The 22,731-nt window shown below is 40.7% G+C and overlaps 2 protein-coding genes across 12 annotated transcripts in view; one reads left to right on the top strand and one right to left on the bottom strand.

Moving 5' to 3' along the window:
* LOC101735410 (phosphatidylinositol-binding clathrin assembly protein LAP) overlaps positions 1-16,611 on the bottom strand; it is a 63,063-nt gene extending 46,452 nt beyond the window's left edge. For 6 of the 11 annotated variants that reach the window (XM_038012137.2, XM_038012136.2, XM_062669330.1 and 3 more), the window contains exon 1: positions 16,305-16,604. In XM_038012137.2, coding sequence (XP_037868065.1) covers positions 16,305-16,434 — 130 coding nt within the window. In that variant the 5' untranslated portion in view covers positions 16,435-16,604. Of the gene's footprint in view, positions 1-16,304 lie in introns of all 11 variants that reach the window. The other 5 variants (XM_062669327.1, XM_062669328.1, XM_062669329.1 and 2 more) reach the window with 4 other exon arrangements.
* Positions 15,676-21,341, top strand: LOC101743063 (uncharacterized). Its single transcript, XM_004923236.5, has 3 exons — positions 15,676-15,825; positions 16,705-18,542; positions 19,149-21,341. The coding sequence occupies exons 2-3, from the start codon at positions 18,321-18,323 to the stop codon at positions 21,060-21,062; spliced, it is 2,136 nt and encodes a 711-aa protein (XP_004923293.1). The 5' UTR covers positions 15,676-15,825; positions 16,705-18,320; the 3' UTR covers positions 21,063-21,341.
* The last annotated feature ends 1,390 nt before the right edge of the window (positions 21,342-22,731 follow it).

Here is a 22,731-nt window from a genome sequence, read left to right as displayed (position 1 = left end):
TTTCCACAGACAACAAAAAGCAGCTAAAATTATTTAGGGTAGCTTGCTATACAAGGTAAAAGTTTGGTGTTTCGGCTCGTTTCACAAGCACATTATCCATTTATATCTGATCTCAAACCACTGACTCTAAGATGACCTCGCGCGGATCGACTTTAAAGACGCGAGAAGGCGATCTGTCAAACCAACTTTAACTCCGAAGGATCATACTACTCAAACATAGACTATTACATCATCATTGTAATATTAGTTTTACAAATGTATATACATTTTTTGTTTTTAATATCAAACCCATCTTTCGTCGCTGCCTCCATTGAATAACTTTACATTATCTATATATTAATACGTGAAGCAAACACTTTGTATCCCTTTTAACGAAAATTGCGTGGACGGAGGAGTATGAAATTTTCCATACTTATAGAGAATATAGAGAAGAAGTGCACAATGCTAATTTTTTTTTTAAATTATGCATAAAAGATACATGAAATCAATAAAGAAAACATTACACACACTACATACCATGTATTTGACCCACACACGCATGCATACTATTTATTGTCAAACTTTTGTTCTTGACGTCTGTTGTCAAATTGAGATTAAATATTGTTTGTCTTTGTCAATGTTTTTTATAGTTGTAGCCTTGGCGAAATTTGTGATTATAGAAGTATAAAATACAATCATAATAGTGTACAAACTTACAATTCCAATTAATTATAGTCGAATTTCGACTACTGCGGGACCTCTAGTTAATACAACAATGAAATCCCATTTCATGACACGCCATAGAAAACGTCACGACAAAGCAGCGGGTCAGATTGAATAACGTTACCTACAAGATACGAACTTGACCTAGTATAATGAGGACAAACTTTTACATCGACGTAATCGATTACGATTATGTAATTTTAAATTACGATAGAATTATGTTTTTTTCCTAACCGAATCATTCCTTTTTTTTATGATTGAAGGATTACCGGTGGCCCGGAGGCTTTTCCAGTTTCACCATGACAGGGGAATCATTACTGCTTCGCGACAGAAACAGACAAAACGGCGGTGCCTAACCATACGGTTATCAGTAATTATGCAAATTTATAAATTGTACCGGTTTTTATTTTTGATTACATAACGTTATTTTTTATTGTGAAGTCGTTCACAAACTAGTGTGAAGCACATATTTCCTTGTTAAATTTGGTACTTGTTTTTTGTTCCCCTACCTATGCGCTAGTAGCGTAAGGGGCTATTCCAGCTACGCCCAGACGGGTAGGTGAGACCTGAAAGAAGAACCTGAAAGAATTGCTAACATTAGTCTTAGCAAGAGCAGCGCTTCTCAGAATCTACCACCGGATCAGAATCACGACCCACTGACAAGATCCGGCGAGTAACTTAGTGGGCCGTGTTTATGGGTTAGTTCGCTCGCCGAACTCTTCGTCGTAATCGACGAGTTCGACAATGACGATGACCGGTGCTTGAGGGACTTAAAGCACAGAGAGTGGATCCTGGGATCAGTATTTGCCTGCGGGATATGAACACCACCAAAGTCGCATCGCTCGATATTAGTACACCGTTTTATCATTAAAAACGAATTAATGCAATGAATTTATACCGTAGTATCCTTATGTGGGTAACATAGTATATGCGTACTGTGCTAACGACTACAAAAACAGTGTTTAATGCCATTTGGCACATAACCTAGCAGCCCTTACGCCCCCGGAATGCCAAAAAAGCTACGAGCCAAATTTGTACAGGCGGGCCGTCTAGACATTAGATCAATATTAACTCCAGTGTATGTCCCCATTCCGGGTCTGAAATTTGATAAGTCTTTATTTCCTACACTCGTATACGTTACACAGAATCGTATTTTTTTTTTGTTTTGTTTAACATAATGGTGTTAATGAAACAAATTACACACTAATTATTTGATTGGGTGGTCTTATCGCTAATTCGTTCCAGGCAATCGACTATGTTAAATTCATGACGGCAAAAATAGTTATATGTATCCAATGATATTTCGATGCTTAAAATGATGTCGAAGAATTGAACACCGGCCGTTGCATTGCTCAACATGAATAGACTGGCTGTGCTTAGAGTAAGAACTAGTCAGGCTACGGACGTTTTCCGATTTGCACATACAAGGTTATTTATAGCACTTTTTTTGTTTTTTTATTGCTTTGATGGGTGGACGAGCTCACAGCCCACCTGGTGTTAAGTGGTTACTGGAGCCCATATACATCTACAACGTAAATGCGTCACCCGCCTTGAGATATAGGTTCTAAGGTCTCAGTATAGTTACAACGGCTGCCCCACCGTTCAAATCGAAACGCATTACTGCTTCACTGTAGAAATAGGCAGGGTGGTGGTACCTACCCGTGCGGACTCACAAGAGGTCCTAGCACCAGTAATTACGCAAATTATAATTTTGCGAGTTTGATTTTTATTATACGATGTTATTGGCTTTCGCTTAGACCACTAAATATGCAATTTCTTTAATACTTATTAACTACATAGAATTATCAGTAGCCATGCATGTCGAAAAAGCGGATAATTGCTGAAGCAAACGAGTACTTGAGTAGAAACCTAGATCTGGTCAGCATAAATGCTCTTGGACAAGAGAAGATTTATTCAAGGCGAGCAATGAAATTAGCAGAACCGTAGACCGGAATAAGCGGTGCAGATTTCGAAAGGGCTATGCCATTTCACTAGCATGGGTTGTTACCCCTAAGCTCTTCAAGTTTCTTGATAATAATACTGTTTTAAGTTATACTACACTTTCATGATATATTTTCAGATTAAGAACCAATGTTAACCATCAAACTTATTCCTATTACAAAATTAAATCTATACTGGCCGAAAACAATCTTGGAACAATTATTGCTTCCATACAAAAATTTAAATCATATTTTGTCCGTTAACTATCTTTTCTCTCATATCTCCCGTACCCTGAACATACCAGTGTCGCATTACGAACACGATAACACAGGAAACGGTCCACTCTCATTATCATATTACGAACCAATCGCATAAAAATCAACACCAAAACATGTATCTAAGCGCGCCAGACACACAACATAGTTGATGAGCTATTCAACACTCGTTTTGAATTTCATTCATTTAGATTATACCCTAAATCAATTTATATTTTGTTGCTGGGTACACTGACTAACCTCTTGGTATTTGTTGCCGGAGATTATGAATTTCATAACGTGTATGATTTTCTTTTTATTGCCTAGATGGGTGGACGAGCTCACAGCTCACCTGGTGTTAAGTGGTTACTGGAGCCCATAGACATCTATGTCGTAAATGCGCCACCCACCCTGAGATATAAGTTCTAAGCTCTCAAGTATAGTTACAACGGCTGCCCCACCCTTCAAACCGAAACGCATTACTGCTTCACGGCAGAAATAGGCAGGGTGGTGGTACCTACCCGCGCGGACTCAAGACGTCCTACCATCAGTAAAAAAGTAACGTGTATGACGCCTATCCACCTCGAGAAATGAAGTCGAAAATTCAAGTCGTATTAATAATGTCTGTCTCACCCTACAAATTGAGGTATACGACTAATTGGCGGCAAATATAGACAAGATATTGGGTACAAACTGGGTGAGCTTACAGACCATATCAGTAAAATCTTAGTGAAAGGTCTTAAGTCGAAATATGTATATTTAAACAAACGGTATTACAGTCGGCATCGCTGCGCCATTTTGAGAAGGCGGCACGACATGAGAACCCTCTCATCGTAGCCACTGGAAACTACATACCCGACCCAGTAGACCGAATGGTAAACCGTCGACGTCGCCCAAAGCACGTCATTACGGATCCTCCTGATTCATTCACGGTGCTTTTAGGCACCCCAAGCACCGGTCACCGTCCTCGTCGAACCCGTCGCTTGCGACGAAGGGCTCGACGAGCGAACTAACCCATAGACAGCCCACTGAGTTTCTCGCCGGATCTTCTCAGTGGGTCGCGTTTCCGATCCGGTGGTAGATTCTGCGAAGCACTGCTCTTGCTAGGATCAGTGTTAGCAACTCTCCGGTTGAGCCCCGCGAGCTCACCTACAAACGTTAGGGCGAAGCTGAAATAGCCTCTCAAGGCTATCAGCATAGGTAGGGAAAAAAAAAACGCAGAAATAGCATTTGAGATGTCGTAGTGACAGGGGAAGTACACCATTAGTATTCCAGTTTTACTGATCGATATGTGCGTAACATGAAATGTGTTCACGAGAGCTCATAGTTGGAATAAGTTCATGTATTTTTATTATTAATGACGCACATTAATAATAAAAATACATGAACCAAGCTCTCATGTCGCTTGCTTCTGTGTCAGTGAATGAGAACAAATAAAATACGTCGCTGATAGTAAAAGTCATTTAAAAATATTCCTATTTATATCATCAAACGATCGTATATATTTGAAGGCAATGCACTCCAGTATGTCCTCCGAAGTGGGCGGCTCTGAAAAACCATTTTTTATCGTAGATATTTGAAAATTTCGTCATAAACACGATAATGTTTTATGTTCGTTCGACGATGAAACAATAATTGAAGTGGGAGGATTTTCTAAATGAAATATTCACCAACATTTTTCTCAAGTACGCGACTCAAAGATTCCTTCAAATGCACTAAATAATGTACTTGGCATTTCTAGTCAGCACAAATAACCCCATTATTTCAACATCCAAACGTCAGAGCCATGAAAACCAAATATAAAGAAGAAAAGTCCTAATATGATATCAACGAAAATCCACCTGGTTTATTTAGTGGATTACTATGGTGACACGGAGTCTGGGTTTGATTCCTGGTCAATATCCTTGTTAGAAATAGTTAGTCTTCGGAATCTGAGTGTATTTCTACTTCTGTAATGTGTTTGTTTCTGGCAACCAAATGTGAGAAAATCCTAACTCCTCTTTCAGTCGTCCCCACAGACACAGCCCACTGAGTTTCTCTCCGGATCTTCTCAGTGGGTCGCAATTCCGGTTGTAGATTCTGCGAAGCACTGCTCTTTCCAGGCCTAGTGTTAACCAAATTCTTTCTGGTTCAGCCCTGAGTTCACATAGCCGTCCGCGCGTAGCTACACTTCCCTTTACGCTACCAACGAATACGTAAGGAGAAAAAAAATCACTCGTATATGCATTAAAAGATGGAATGAAAAAGTATAGGTAAACTATGTTACACAATAATCGATACAATATACATATATAAGCCTGATTAGTCAATAACATAATATGGAATAGGAATATTACTAGTTCATTTGTATAGCAATTTCTCTAAATGGATCTCGTGTACTGCGGCAGCGTCCTTGACATAGATTCATTTATTGAATATTCCATTTATAGATAGTATTCGACGCAGATCTTGATATACGATTTTAACTTTTCGAATTCTAATTGGTTCTAATGCAGATAGTTATATGTATGCTGTCATTTTTAATGATATCTAAATATTATAATAGATGCCCAAAGAGAAAGACAAAAACAACAAATCCGTAAAGTGCTTTTTTTTTTTCAGAAAGTATAATAGATTAATTTTGAGTGGAGAAATATGGGATTTAGAATATAATAGTATGAAATTAGCCAAATTTTCGATTTTTCACTAACTTTGAAGCATATAAAATCTATAATCTTTAATATAATCTATACCTGTGCAATACTCACACGTGATCACATGTTACAACCTTTTGGGCAGCCTGAAACATTATAATTATCCAAAACACAAAGTTTAAAACTGTGACCGTGTGGTAATTACTAAATCAAGCTAAATGGTACATTTATATGACCAGACGGTCAATGCCCTCATTAGTCAGTATAGGCCGAAATCGTAAGATTAACTTTGATTGCTGCTTGCTTTACAGACATCAATTACTGGTACTTCGTGTTCGTTGAAATTCGAACAATTCCGGAAATGGACGTGATCTCAATGAGCTTTGATCTCATCTGAGCGCGGCTTGCTGGTAGCGCTGGAGGCGTGGTCTATACGTGAACCGTAACCGAAGACGTCTCACCTTCCGAGCCTTCCTTCCTTCACGCAGGCACTGATTGATGGCAACTGGTTCAGTACCTACCCTGCATCACCGGGAGGAGGAAACCGAAGATGGACTGCCATCATTGCGGTTGTGACAAGGATACGGATGAGAATACGTAGGGAGCCTGATCCTCCTAGAACAAACAGCGCCGTATCCTTGACGCAATAAGGTTTTCGCCGTCGACCGTAACACACGCTAATATTCATTCAGAGTATAATTCGTAAACACGTGTGTGGTACGAAAGCCATTTGAAAACGAGGTGTTTTTTTTTATTGGTTCGATGGGTGGACGAGCTTACAGCCCACCTGGTGTTAAGTAGTCACTGGGGCCCATAGACATCAATAACGTAAATGCGCCACCCACCTTGAGATGTAAGTTCAAGGTCTCGAGTATAGTCACAACGGCTGCCACACCCTTCAAACCGAAACGCATTACTGTTTCACGGCAGAAACAGGCAGGGTGGTGGTTCAGGACTCAGAAGACGTCCTACCACCAGTAATTACGCAAATATAATTTTGCAGGTTTGATTTTTATTACACGAGGTTATTATTCCTTCACCGTGGAATTCAATGGTGAATATTTGTTGAGTACGTATTTCATTAGAAAAATTGGTACCCGTCTGGGATTGAACACCGGTGCATCGCTCAACACGAATGCACCGGACGTCTTATCCTTTAGGCCACGACGACTTCACAATGTTAGTAATACCGTAAAATTTTCATTATCAAATAAGTCCATATCAAGTAAGTCAATAATATTTTCGTTCAAAAGCTAATATCCTCACGAAGAACTTAAACTAAGAATTTCATGAAAATAGCCAATAAAAAAATCATATTCTACTTGGTTCTACTTGGTACTCAAGGTTGGACCGATATCGGTGATTTCACAAATATACATAATATGTATACGTATAAAATTCATTCATGTTCTGTATTGTGCGTGTTTATTGGGTTATATAATTTATTATGATTTAAGATAGCTTACTAGTTACAGATTTATGTTGTGAAGCAGTAATGCGTTTCGGTTTGAAGGGCGGGGCAGCCGTTGTAACTATACTTGAGACTTTAGAACTTATATCTCAAGGTGGGTGGCGCATTTACGTCGTAGATGTCTATGGGCTTCAGTAACCACTTAACACCAGGTAGCCTGTGAGCTCGTCCAGCCACCTAAGCAATAAATAAATAAAAATATTAGAGAACCGTGGTGGCTATCTTTGTGGGTTTTTTTTTCTTGAGTAGTCCGGTGAACATTTTTACGGTCCACCCGGTTAACTAGTTACCAGGGACCATAGACACAAAGTGAATGACGTCACCCATCTAGAGTCTTAAGATCTATAGAAATATTTCCGTAAGAAAATACTTAAGGTTTGTCTTCTTTTTTTTATTTATTGCCCTTGTAGGCAGACGAGCACACGGCCCACCTGATGGTGAGTGGTTACTGTCGCCTATGGACTTCAGCAATGCCAGAAGCAGAGCCAAGCCGCTGCCTACGTAGCTAAACTATTAGCCTTGAGAGGCTATGCCAGTGTAACCGAGCAAGATCATTTGATCTGAACGTACTTATTCCTTCATCGTGGAAGTCATTCGTGAACATGGGTTAAGTATGTATTTCAGTAGGTAAATTGGTACATAAATACATTGGGATCGTATACCAGATGTCTTAACCTTTAGGCCAGGACGACTTCTTGTCAGCTTGATACCATATTGCCTGTAGCTCGTACTATCTTAGTACAGTAGAGGATACCTTCTCCAGTGCTTCAGCGAGTCACTTAGTACTCTTCAAGTTAACTGGTTGGTTGCAAAAACGTCAATACATCGATTGCCCTTCAGACCATAATTACTGGTGGTAGGACCTCTTGTCAGTTCGCGCGGGTGGGTACCGTAATACGTTTCGGTTTGAAGGGTGGGGCAGCCGTTGTAACTATACTTGAGACCTTAGAACTTGTATGTCAAGGTGGGTGGCGCATTTATGCAATGGATGTCTATGGGCTCCAGTAAACACTTAACACCAAGTGGGCTGTGAGCTCGGCCAACCATCTAAGCAATAAAAAAAAGAAGAAGACCGGAACGCATTTGTGTTACGCTGCAGAAATAGACACAAGGGCCTTGCTAGCATTATATCCTGCCATGGGTTCTCGAGCCGGGTATTATTGAATAAAATGGAAAAATAGGTGATGTTGACCATAATCACTAAAAGCAGTTAGAACAGGGAGAGCAAAGTCGCATATTCTTATCTTCTGGTCAATGGCTGTTACAGACTATCATCATCAATCTTTTTTTTCTCTACCTTATCCCACTAGCTGGGGTTGGCACAGCTAATTTTTCTCTTCCATTCTCTTCTATCAGTCGTTATCTCAACACTCACTTCTCTCTCTCTCAAATATCGTCATTCACACACTCCATCCATGTCTTCTTCGGTCGACCTCTTCCCTCTCTACCTTGCACTACCACTTCTCTACGCATCACATGTCCATACCACGCTATTACCAGACTATTATCATCAATATATTAATATATGTCACCTCAGAGTTTCTTTAGGAAAATTAGGATCGCTGTCGGTTGGTATACATTTGCGTCTGTGTTCTTGGGCGTAACTTCATCATTACGCACTTTCACATTAGTATGCATGGCCACGCTGCAGTCTAGACGTTGGCTATGAGTCACGACATCACGAAAGATCAATAACGGACACTATTTATTTGCTGAAACACCCACCCTACTTACTTAAGTATAGACGTTTTTTTTTTGTTTATTGCTTAGATGGGTGGACGAGCTCACAGCCCACCTGGTGTTAAGTGGTTACTGGAGCCCATAGACATCTACAACGTAAATGCGCCACCCACCTTGAGATATAAGTTCTAAGGGTCTCAGTATAGTTACAACGGCTGCCCCACCCTTCAGACCGAAACGCATGTATGTATGTTAAAAGTACGGTACGGCAAAGACTTTTTTAACAAATTTTTATTCGCTTTTTTTCCCTACCTATTCGTTAGTAACCTAGGGGACTATCGCAACTACGCCCGTACACCAGTCAGGTGAGCACACGAGCTCAACCTGACAAAATTTGCTAACAAGAGCCTACAAGAGCCTAGCAACAGCAGTGCATCGCAGATTTTGTACACCCTGCCTGTTTCAACCGTGAAGCAGTAATGCGTTTCGGTTTGAAGGATAGGGCAGCCGTTGCACTGATAAAACTGAGACTTAGAACTTATGTCTCGAGGTGGGTGTCGGCATTTACGTAGTAGGTGTCTATGGGCTCTGGTAACCACTTAATACCAGGTGGGCCGTGAGCTCGCCCATTCACTTAACCAATAAAAAATAAAAAATAAATGTAACAGAATCTTTGAACGTGATTTTCGCCCACATTAAAGCGTTGGATTGAATTGAAATTTCGTACACATTCGGCCCTTGATATGACGATACAATAATTTGTATCAATGGATGACAACAAAAATGTCCGGTTGTTCTGATCCGGATCTTCAGGATCAACGACGGCATAGACAGTTAAAACACTTTTTTTTCCTAGCTAAGCTGATGGTCTAGGCCAGGGGTTCCCAAAACTTATTTTGTCTACTGCCCACTTTGAGAATAAATTATTTTTTAGCGCCCCTATTTTTTCACCTACTTAAAAACCACTATAGTGAGAGGTCAGTCGGTGTCTAAGAGTCCACCTAGGTGAAATTACAAATCCCAAGCCTCTATACAACACCCCCATTTTTTTCTGGGTCTCTTAACGCCCCCCTTTAGGCCTCCAGCGCCCACAAGGGGGCGTTTTTGCCCACTTTGAGAAAAGCTGGTCTAGAATCTAGAGAGACCATATCAGCGTAACCTTAACGAGTAGGTGAGCTTACGGAGCTCAAACCTGACGATGTTGCTAAAACGAAACCTAGCAAGAGCCGTGCTTCGCAAAATCTACTACCGGATCGGAAGCACGACCCACTGAGAAGATCCGGCGAGAAACTCAGTGGGCTGTGTCTGTGGGCCATCTACCCGCCGAGCCCTTTGACGAGAACGTTAAAATCCTAATGTCTTATGCCAGGTGCAAAGGTATGTGCAGACCTGATGCCTTCTGTCTGCCTTTCCGCTTCTCAGGCTTCTTCTCAAAATCAAACCCTAATTCTCCATTAGAAGCCTGGTAGTCAACAGGACCTAGAACTTGATTACTCAAAGTTAACAGGGAGAGTATCATGTACTGGTGACGTATTGAATCAAATGGTTACATTATGAAATAATCATAGAACAACCTGACAATATGTATTTGCATATTATGACACATTAAAAAACCAGTTTCTTCCTTACTAAGAACTTATCATTATTACAGATTTCAAAAGCAAAAAGTTTTCTATATTTCTTAACATAATTTATTCATACTAAAAAGTCTGATTGAAATTTATTTCAGATCTGAAATGAATTACAAAGATTAAACATAGTAGAATGAAGTTCACTGTGGATAAACAGTTACTGTAGGTGGTAGGTGTCAACAATGCTCCAATGGTACTGCTAATGATATGTTAAAAAATGGACAAACCTAAAAGACTAAGACCAGAAAAAATATGTGCAATTAGAGTAGTTGACCAATCACTCATCAGTATCTCAAAAATAAATATCATTTTTAATTTAATCACACTGTTATTCCATAGATTTGTAATAATTTCATTGTCACCATTTGTTGTAACCAAACTTTCTTAAATCACTATCTTGATTACTAGTAGTAGAAGGCTTGTCAGTGTGAATAGAGCACTAAAATACAATTTCTGGCCCAATCATGCATTCCATATTGAAGTTAGAGTTGCCAGTTAAGTCAATGCAAACAAGATTTTCAATTTATCATTCACAATTGGGAATGGAAATAAAGTTTAGGTGTCCATAGTCTCTAGTGACTGCTCAATACTTGAAATCATTTGGGAAAACAGGCCTACTAATGCTACTAATGATTTAGAACACACAAAAAGTAGTGTGATTGTTTTAGAAAAAAAAATGCATTTAAATATATTTTTCTACCTTACACCTGCCATATCAAGAATCCCAATTGGACTTTTGAATACAAAACTATAAATTTCTAGTTATAACCAGCCAACTTTATGAAATAATAGTCATCTGTAGCTTAACAACTTATGTTCTAAGCAAGTTTTATTATTATATATGTTATGTTCCTTGCATAAATTAGGATTTCCTTTTTGAAGGTATTTTCTAAAAGTTGTTTATAATTACAATATTTTTATACATAATTAACAATAAACTCAAGCTCATAAATCATTGGATCTAAAAACTTACTAAGAGATAATTAATTTAATTCTATGATATTTTGATACCTAAATTAATTTGGGGGTTGGTGCTTCCCGCTTCCGTAGGTTTAACCCGCGATTCCCTACAAGTGACCCCTGGGTGGTGCTAAACGGGAGCCGAAAACATAACCGGTGGTAGGACTTAGTCCGACTGGCTGGCGACCACCCTCCAACTAGAATCCGCCGCCAAATAGCCTAGCTGTGTTCCGGCGTGTGGGTTGGAGAGCCAGTTCTATCCCTTCCCTTTCCCCTTCCTTGTTGGGGGTGAGTCTTGGTTACGCCTGGAACTTGCGGAGCAGACGTGCGTGCGAACTCGCGGGGCGTGATTGTTTGACGGGGGTATAGGGAGACCCAGTGAAACGGTATCCGCTGCCGCCCGCCGGTCAGTAGGGGACCTGAACCCGGGTGTCTCTACTAAACTCCGCCCCGGGAAGCTGTCCCGCCAACCGGTGTAAAATTCTGCCGTGCGGTCGTCGTGCCGGAGTCGGAGACCGGAGTGGATCCCGGCGATCGCACGCAGAGTGGACTGGGGGCCCTTCCATGCCCTGCGTCAGTCTCTCACGCAACCCGTGGTCGAGCACGTACTATGTTCCGCGCTTCATTCAGGTGTTGCCTCGATCTCACCTCTAACATCCTACCTCTCCTAATCCTACTCTCCCGAAATATAACAACTTAATGAAGTCGAAAAAAAAGAAAAGGGTTTTACAGGCGGCTCCCCATTCCACATTTAATGTGGATTTCAGCAATGTCAGGGGCCTACATAGCAACCTTGACGCCGTACACCACCACCTTGAGACGGCGCAGCCTGCCCTGCTTTTTTTAACGGAGACGCAGATATCTGCTCCGGATGATACCTCATACCTTGAATACCCCGGCTACGTATTGGAGCACAACTTCCTGCGTAAAGCCGGGGTGTGCGTATTCGTCCGGGCTGATGTCTGTTGTCGCCGTCTTCGGGGCCTCGAACAACGGGACCTGTCCCTCTTGTGGCTGCGCGTAGATCACGGGGGCCGTAGCCGAATCTACGCGTGCCTGTACAGGTCCCACAGCAGTGATGCAGGTTCAGCTCTGTTTGAGCATGTGCAAGAGGGGACTAACCGCGTGCTTGAGCAGTACCCATCTGCGGAGGTGGTGGTTCTTGGAGACTTTAACGCTCACCACCAAGAGTGGTTGGGGTCCAGAACCACTGACCTCCCGGGTCGGACTGCCTACGATTTCGCCTTGGCCTACGGCTTCTCCCAGCTGGTGACACAGCCCACCCGTGTCCCAGATATCGAGGGGCACGAGCCTTCTTTGTTGGACCTTCTGCTGACCACAGATCCGGCCGGATACAGTGTGGTGGTCGACGCTCCGCTTGGATCGTCTGATCACTGCCTTATTCGTGCTGCCGTTCCACTCTCTCGTCCTGATCGTCGAACGACGACCGGGTATCGAAGAGTTTGGCGGTATATGTCAGCAGATTGGGATGGATTGCGTGAATTTTACGCATCCTACCCATGGGGGCGGTTCTGCTTTTCCTCTGCTGATCCTGACGTCTGTGCGGACCGTCTTAAAGACGTGGTGCTCCAGGGGATGGAATTGTTTATTCCCTCCTCTGAAGTGCCCGTTGGGGGTCGCAGCAGACCCTGGTATAACAATGCCAGCAGGGATGCTGCACACCTCAAGCGGTCCGCATACGTGGCATGGGATAATGCCATGAGACGTCAGGACCCTAACATCTCAGAGGAAAGGCGGAAATATAACGCCGCTTCCAGGTCCTACAAGAAGGTTATTGCCAAGGCGAAGTCGGAGCACGTTGCTAGAATTGGCGAGCGACTGAAGAGCTATCCCTCTGGGAGCCGTGCTTTCTGGTCGCTCGCCAAAGCTGCAGAAGGAAACTTTTGCAGGTCTAGTCTCCCACCACTACGCAAGTCCGATGACAGTCTGGCCCATAGTGCGAAAGAGAAGGCTGACCTTCTGGTCAAACTCTTCGCCTCGAACTCGACTGTGGACGACGGGGGTGCCACACCACCGAACATCCTCCGGTGTGATAGTTCCCTGCCCGAGATCTGCTTTACACAGTGTGCAGTCAGGCGGGAACTCCGACTCCTGGACGTCCATAAGTCGAGCGGGCCAGACGGCATCCCTGCAGTGGTTCTGAAAACGTGCGCCCCTGAGCTGACGCCTGCGCTAACGCGTTTGTATCGCCTCTCTTATTGCACTAACAGGGTTCCGTCTTCATGGAAGACTGCCCACGTCCACCCTATCCCCAAGAAGGGTGACCGGTCGGACCCATCGAGCTATAGGCCTATCGCGATAACTTCCTTGCTTTCCAAGGTGATGGAGCGAATAATTAATATACAACTCCTGAAGTATCTGGAGGATCGCCAGCTGATCAGTGACCGACAGTACGGTTTCCGTCACGGTCGCTCAGCTGGCGATCTTCTTGTATACCTTACTCACAGGTGGGCTGAAGCCTTGGAAAGCAAGGGCGAGGCTCTTGCTGTGAGCCTTGATATCGCGAAGGCCTTCGACAGGGTCTGGCATAGGGCACTTCTATCGAAGTTACCATCTTACGGAATCCCCGAGGGTCTCTGCAAGTGGATCGCTAGCTTTTTGGATGGGCGGAGCATCACGGTCGTTGTAGACGGTGACTGTTCTGATACCATGACCATTAACGCTGGCGTTCCACAAGGTTCGGTGCTCTCCCCCACGCTTTTCATCCTGTATATCAATGACATGCTGTCTATTGATGGCATGCATTGCTATGCAGATGACAGCACGGGGGATGCGCGATATATCGGCCATCAGAGTCTCTCTCGGAGCGTGGTGCAAGAGAGACGATCAAAACTTGTGTCTGAAGTGGAGAACTCTCTGGGGCGAGTCTCCGAATGGGGTGAATTGAACTTGGTTCAATTCAACCCGATAAAGACACAAGTTTGCGCGTTCACTGCGAAGAAGGACCCCTTTGTCATGGCGCCGCAATTCCAAGGAGTATCCCTGCAACCTTCCGAGAGTATCGGGATACTTGGGGTCGACATTTCGAGCGATGTCCAGTTTCGGAGTCATTTGGAAGGCAAAGCCAAGTTGGCGTCCAAAATGCTGGGAGTCCTCAACAGAGCGAAGCGGTACTTCACGCCTGGACAAAGACTTTTGCTTTATAAAGCACAAGTCCGGCCTCGCATGGAGTACTGCTCCCATCTCTGGGCTGGGGCTCCCAAATACCAGCTTCTTCCATTTGACTCCATACAGAGGAGGGCCGTTCGGATTGTCGATAATCCCATTCTCTCGGATCGTTTGGAGCCTCTGGGTCTGCGGAGGGACTTCGGTTCCCTCTGTATTTTGTACCGTATGTTCCATGGGGAGTGCTCTGAGGAATTGTTCGAGATGATACCAGCATCTCGTTTTTACCATCGCACCGCCCGCCACCGGAGTAGAGTTCATCCATACTACCTGGAGCCACTGCGGTCATCCACAGTGCGTTTCCAGAGATCTTTTTTGCCACGTACCATCCGGCTATGGAATGAGCTCCCCTCCACGGTGTTTCCCGAGCGCTATGACATGTCCTTCTTCAAACGAGGCTTGTGGAGAGTATTAAGCGGTAGGCAGCGGCTTGGCTCTGCCCCTGGCATTGCTGAAGTCCATGGGCGACGGTAACCACTCACCATCAGGTGGGCCGTATGCCCGTCTGCCTACAAAGGCAATAAAAAAAAAAAAAAAAAAAAAAAATAATCAATTGATTAGTAGTAGAATAAGTAAGTACCATTTTGATTCCATTTATCTTGATTATCTTCATAAACTTCTATATTATGCTTTCACAATTTAGAATTGTATAGATTTGCTTATTATGAATATATTGTTTTTTTTTTATTGCTTAGTAGGGTGGACGAGCTCACAGCCCACCTGGTGTTAAGTGGTTACTGGAGCCAATGACATCTATAACGCAAATGCGCCACCCACCTTGAGATATAAGTTCTAAGGTCTCAAGTATAGTTACAACGGCTGCCCCACCCTTCAAACTGAAACACATTACTGCTTCACGGCAGAAATAGGCAGGGCAGTGGTACCTACCCGCGTGGACTCACAAGAGGTTCTACCACCAGTAAATAAAGTAATATTACTAATATATCAGATAAAAAAAATTTGAAAAAAAAATACATTCTAAAATTACTTACTAATGATCTGGTTAATTAACTCTCATAAGCAAATATCACCGCCCTGCCTATTTTTGACTCAAAGCATTTATGTGTTCCAGTTTGATAGGTAGAATTAGCAATGTAATTGAGATTTTAATCTCATATCTCAAGACGAATAACAGCTTTCACGTTGCTATGTCTATCATCTCTTATAATCATTTAGCACCAAATGTACCTAGACCTTGTTATTTTTTGTTTTGATTGATATGTTATATATATACACATATCAATCAATTCTCTCACTGGTTATGATTTTTTTATTATTATTGAATCAAACATAATCTGAAATCCTAGCAATCAGACTTAGCCAGTGTTAATAAATATAATCATTTAAAGAACTAAGATATTTTCCAAGTAAGTAGTTACTGCCAATTTTGTCATTTGTTATTTTGTATTGCATCTTCTGTTATTTTATTACATTAATTTTTATATTATAATTATGTGAGGAAAAAAATCGAATTCAACACATAGGTTTCCGATGCATTATTACATAAATCCAATAAGCAGGTAGTCTACAAACAAGTTTTATTTTCAATCAGTAACAACTCATCTTCCTACCGTGACATAATGTGTGTCAAGAGGCATTACTATGGGACTGGTTTGTGTTGAAAAATATTTCGACACGCAAATTAATGGTACGAAGAATGAGAAACACGTAATATGTTATAGTTTTTCAAGCGAGCAACTGAAATGTAAACTTGAATGCGCGTCACAGATCGCACATCTGTGCGAGGCTCCAGAGTTATCGAGTATCGACCGTCCGACCATTGTCACACGATTATGAACTAAAAAAATTATAACTGTTTTGTATCTTAGGAATTCTTAGTACTCACAATCTAAATGTTTCTTTTTCGGCGCTATCATTTCTTCTGTAGTCGCTTTGCAGACGGACTTTGCTAATCCCTGCCCGGCGATGCTGTGTCGGGCTGCTAACAGCCTATCGTTTATTGTCTGACCCGCCATTTTCACGTTATGTATTAAAAAAAATAATTTACACGTTTATACGGCACTATTTTCAGGTGTTTTTCGATTAAATTCACAAAATTATGACGATGACGGGTAAAATATGTCACCGCCCCCCCGACTGGCACAATACTAAATTCAAGATGGCGATTAGAACTGGACGAATGCTGTCACTGTTCACTAGATAATGATATTCCTAAATTGTCTATGAGTAATGTGAAAAACAAAAATGTTGATTTCTGGATTAATTTCTAATTTTTTTTATTGCAGTTGGCGAGAAGGACTTACCGCTCAACCAGGGCGGATGGATGAACTCAAGAGCGCAGTCGGGAGGTAACGATATGCTAACAACTTTTCGAGCGCTTCTAAAGGAGGCTTATCAATTTAAGGGCAGCTGTTTCGTGAATACATATGAGACCAGATCTAAATCTTGACCGTCCGAGAAAATTTTGGTGTGAAACTTAACGGATTAAATGATAATTAGTCGGACTCTTCGGCGAGTTCGACGGTTACGGCGAACTTTGTTAAAATTGCTGCTAGCGGGCATTTTAGTAGTGTCCAACACCACCAAGACTGAATCAGAACGATCCGTGAGGACATGATAAAGACGTCACTGGTAGCTGGCTGCTGAGTCAACTGGCGTGAAGGTGTAGCTAATGACATATACGATAAGTCGGTTATCGTGTCGTACTGCTGATGCGAAATAGCCCTTTTCTAAGTCCTTACATTTTTATAAAACACAAACGTTAGAAAATCCTCCACTAAGCGCCAACTCAAAAAATACCTTACGTATTGCTTTTGTTTCTCTATTATCTTTGATTAAAAAGATAGTTAACGCACACCAGTGTCGGTTCCTTCAGAAACCATTTACATCTTGTTTTACTCTGTGCTTTTAAAGGCTTTGTATGTATTGTAAAAGTCTACTTTACTTTGGGTTAACAAGTATTAGGTATGTACATACAACATTATTTTAACAAATTATGAACAAACCCAAACCATTTGTTCCAAACAATGTAATCTAGCTTTCTTAACTTAGCCATTGGAGTACCATAGCACGTGAGAAATGTCACGTTTAAGGAGTTCATGACTCCTTCAAGAAGTTTAGTTTTTGAACCCTTCCGCTAGTATACGAAGACAGCGTCGGAAAGCTCCTTCATCTCGGTAATTTGGCATGATAGCTCCCTTGACAACAACTCTGAACAGTCTTACGCAGCACCCTCCATCCTATCATACCCTACCATCATCACTCCAAGCAAGTCCTGACGGACCACCTGATTCTAGGTATAGTGGACGCTACTAGTCTAATGACTACTGTTATCACTAGTACAATAACAAAGCACTGCTCACCGTGTTGCCACGCTTGATATACATATATCATAGCACAAGTTTGGTGAGTTTCTGAATGGGTTGCGACTCCGATGTGATGTAAAAGCATTCGCGAAGCAACCCTCCTTCAGCTATTAGGCTTTCTTTGGGGCTTCTGGGGTCGTCCAAGACTTTGGGTTAGTAAACTTTCTCTTTTGACTTATCCCTCCTGTTCACCCATCTGTTCTTGCTGGGCGGCAAGATCTTTGTATCTACCAAGATAATTTCTTCATATAAAGGCTTTAGGTGATTGCCATAGTGAAAAAGGAGCTGTTATGTTGGCAGCACTTATTGTTTTAAAGTTGTAGCACCAATGTTATCGGCCATGTTGTCACTTGCTAAATGTGGATTATAAATATTTCCGACAAAAAGTCTTGAGACTGAGAGTTGTTTCTCTTGATTGAACACATAGCTTTATAGTTTAAAAGTGTTTTTATTCAGTACACCACTTATGGGATCGAATTTATTGCGTGGCATGCTATAATACAAGCAATAGTAATAAGTGTTGAAAAACTTTAATAATGGCTAAGAAAAAAGCGAAGTCAAAATCAAAGAAACAATTAAATTTTCAAAAGGGATCAACGAAAAACGTACCGAACGATCTATTGGTATCTGCTGTATCAGTCATGCCAGTCATGGCAAAAGTATGCAGGTTGTGCGAAACGAAAGATGGTCCCTTTTTAAATATTTTCGAATCTGATAAATCAACTGCTAAGAAGATAGATGAACTAATGCCTTTTGGGGTATGTTTGCAATCTGTATTCTGATAAAACTGAATTATCAACATAAATAAACAAACACTGCTCGAATTAAATATGAAGTCCCCACGAATTTACCTGTTAAATAGTTTAAATTTAAATGATATTCATTTATGGCATCTTTTTTTTTTACCTGATTTTAAGTACATAGTGGCTATGAGAGCCCATTGACAGCAAAAAATAATTCTGCGAATGATTTTAGATATATAATAAAAGTCTCAATCAGTACTCAGGCTGTCCAACTCATCAAAGGAAACATGATTGCTTTGCATTGGAAATGGGCAGGATGGTACTGCCCTTGTGTATGTTTACAATAAACAGTATGCTCAAGTACAATACCTCCTCTTTTGAAGGAAAAAGTAAATTTTTAGGCCCTTTTTAAATTTGTTTCATGTAATGAAGAAAAACTTAAGCTAGTGACTGAGTCATTGAAGAAAAGAGTTTTATAAACGACATAATATCCTTGCCTTTACTAAATTATGTAGATAACATAAAAATTAAGATTATAATTATTCAGTCTTGATTTTGATTGATCTTTTATTTGCTCACGTTTGAAAGTTAATAAATAATTTATATAATGAATATTTGCAGATTTCTGAAAATGATGAATTACCTCACAAAATATGTTTCCGGTGCTCAGCTAAAGTTGAAGAGCTTCATGAGTTTGTACAGAAATGTGTCAAGACACAAGAAAATCTCCTAGCTGCTACTGGTAAAAAAGATTTACTAAACACAAAAACAAAAACACGAGAACAGTGGGAAGAAAAGCTGAACAAAACTAACTTGTCGAATGATGACATCTGCGATGCTCTCATAAGAAAAGCTATGGAAGCTATAAAAGATATGCCATTAAACCAATCAGTTGTAGCAGAGGATAAGAATTCTCTACTTGGACGAAAGGTGCGAGCGGAACCCCAAACAAATAACATTTTAAAATTGCAGGCCAAAACAGAAGACAGTAATGCTGCTGTGAATCTCAAACCTGTAAAATTGACTATTGAAAAATGTGACCAAAGGGTTACTCGGTCGGGGTCAGATAAAATTGTCAATAAACAAAGTAAAAAACTTGACACTATAAATACAAATTCCATTAGCACACCAGAGGTACAAGATAGTCAAAAACCTGAAAATAGTGGAAAAAAAGATACAACAGCTGAAAATATTGCATCTGAGGAAACTACAAAAGAGGAAGTGCCATTTAACATAATGGATCATGTAAGCACAATCAAAGTAAATCAAGTAGGAGTACTCTTCCAATGTAAGTTATGTAACCGAAATTTCTTAAAAAAGGAAATAGTCGAAAGTCATTTTTGTGCCCGAAATGGTGCTCCCAAAACTGATATTACAAAACACTTACCCCCTCCTGAACCACCAAAAGCCACTAATACTGTGAAATATTTTAAAATGGACAGTGAAAAACGTATTATGTCAAATGGCAATGATAGTGTTACATCAAATAAAGAATGTAAAGAAGTGCCAGCTGAACGAGAACTTAATAAAGCTTTAGAAGAACCAGTCAAGCCTTTAGCTAAACCAAAACCCAAAATAGGCCCTGCAAGTAAAGTAAAAAAAAACCAAATGGAACCATCTCCTTGTGTAACTGAAACCCCTGAAGTAACTATTCTCACCCCTACCGCACCCCTTGGAAATTTTAAACTAATGCCTAATGTAAACTCAAGCTACAATTTAATGCCCAGTCCAAACTCAAGGTACAAGATAATGCCTGGTCCAAACAATTCTTTTGTATTAGTGGAAGAAGGTTCAACTTCCAAAGCTGCAAGTGAGGAGACTAATACTGCACAAAAGGTACCTAAAAAAAGAAAAAATGAAGGTAAAATTCATGCTGATATGAATGAATGTTCTTCATACAATATCCAAAGCTCAGAAGTCATTGATGTAGATGAGCCTACTCCAGTATTGCCATCACAACAGAAGCCATATCCTGTTGGGCTTTTTCAAACAGTTGCCCACCATACTGGGATCTATGTGTCAAAAACTACTCAGAGTGCAACATTCACTACTCCAGCCATGAAAAAGCAGTCTTACACTGTTCATCAAACTGACAATCCTAGCAAATTAGTGATCTCAACGAAACCTCAAATATCTACTGAAGAAATTCCTAAGAAAAAGAGTAAAAGAATTCGACCAGAAACCAACGAAACTCCATCGAAAGAACCCTTCTCTGTGACATTAGAAGATGCAGCACCACCAAAAGATCCTGGCTTCTTTACCTTTATCAATGTGGATCCTTTGTTGCAGCCTTCATATGTTCTACCAACAGACAATATTATCCAAGAATCACAAATTTCAACATCCACTCCCGTGGTGAAGGCTGGTGGTACAGATAAAAAAGAAAAAGAACAATATTCTTGTAACATGTGCAATGAGAAATTTAGTAGAGAGAAAAAACTACTTACCCACATACAATCACATTACGATAAGTTGGACGAAGAAGACATGAAGAGAGAAGAAAGAAGTAGTAATAAAAGAAAACAAAAGAAATAATATTTCTTTTGTTATTTGCAAACTTAAACATTATGAAAATATTTTCATTAAGTAATCTGCCATTTATTTGATGCATTTTACAAATTATTGTGTCTTGTTGATTTTGTGAAAATGTCACTCTTAATTGCTTTAAATCTTAGAAAATAATTAATGAAAATATTTTTGTGTTGTTTTGTAAATATATCACATATAAGTCTAGTTAAGTTGAAAGTACCATTAGATTGATGACTTTGAATGTGCTGTTTTTTGTGTTAAAATATAGAAATTGTTTTATTGATACATATTATTTGTTCTCAAAAATATGCTTTGTGTTCAGTTTACATAGGTATTAATGCATTGCATTTATTTTTATTACCCTTGTAGGAAAACGAGCATACGGCCCACCTGATGGTGAGTGGTTACCGTCGCACGTGGACCTCAGCAATGCCAGGGGAAGAGCCAAGCCGCGGCCTACCGTAAATTTTCATTATCCATCAGATGTAGTGCAATCGCTATTGTTGCTACAAGTGAGCACAGGTGTCATTTCTAACAATTAGAGGATGTCGGGCTATGGTCTGGCTCAGCTTTTGACATTGCTGACGTCTATGAGCAACAGTGACCATTCACGGGTAGCCAGGCTGTGTGCCCAAGTCAATAGGAAAAAGTTCACGATAATTCCGTTGCGAGCTTAATCTAATCAAAATAATTTTGTGGACTGTAAGATGGACGGTAAGAAAGAAGATATGCGTTAGAAAATTATAGAGTAATTCTAATCAAAGAGAGATTTTTTTTAATTCCATTTGGCTCCATATCCATTGTATTATTTCACAGCAATTCGATTGTCTTGATCACCTTGTAGTGTTTTTGGCATTATAATAAGTATCAAATTGATATCAAAGTACTCCAAAAGATGACAACAGATTACTTAAAAAAATCTTAACACCTATTCTACAATGCGACGCAGAACCTTCAGAGGCAAGCTTTATTGAACATGCTTACAGACAATGATTTTCAAACTTTTTTAACCAACCATTTGATTTTTATAATATTCTTCGCATTCTAGGAAGAATTCAAACTCAGTGTTATTCAATTCCTTATTTTTTTCATACCTATGCTGATAGCCTTGAGAGGCTATTTACCCTAGTGAGGGCCTAGTGTATAGGTGAGCTTCCGGGGCTCAAACCGGAGGTGTTGCTAACACTGGCCCTAGCGAGAGCAGTGCTTCGCAGAATCTACCACCGGATCTGAATCGCGACCCACTAAGAATATCCGGCGAGAAACTCGGTGGGCTAAAACAGGTCAATTATTAGACGCGTGCCGGCCTCTTATTAGCTCGTGATTTTGAGAGCTGATGCATCGTCCTTCAATTTAATATTAGGTCTTGACCTATGAAGTTGCTGTTTTACAACATTGACCATTTGAAATTTAATTTATGGCAATAAATTCTAAATTGTAATAAATTTTATTTAAATAATATGGAATTATATTTTTATATGTGGTGTGTTTGTGTTATTTGTTTATTCTTATTATGAGGACCTGGATACAGTTATGGAGGAGCTCGCGCATCTCCGGCCAGCCTTGATCAATTTGCTCATACTCATACTGTACAACAGCAACCCGGTCGGCGGTGTATTGCGATCCGACCCGACAGGCTGGTTCTGGCCCAGCGGGGTATCCCGGAACACCAGCG

This window comes from Bombyx mori, chromosome 7 (assembly GCF_030269925.1).
Source record: "Bombyx mori chromosome 7, ASM3026992v2".
NCBI lineage: Eukaryota > Metazoa > Arthropoda > Insecta > Lepidoptera > Bombycidae > Bombyx > Bombyx mori.
This window is presented reverse-complemented; position numbering and strand designations above follow the sequence as displayed.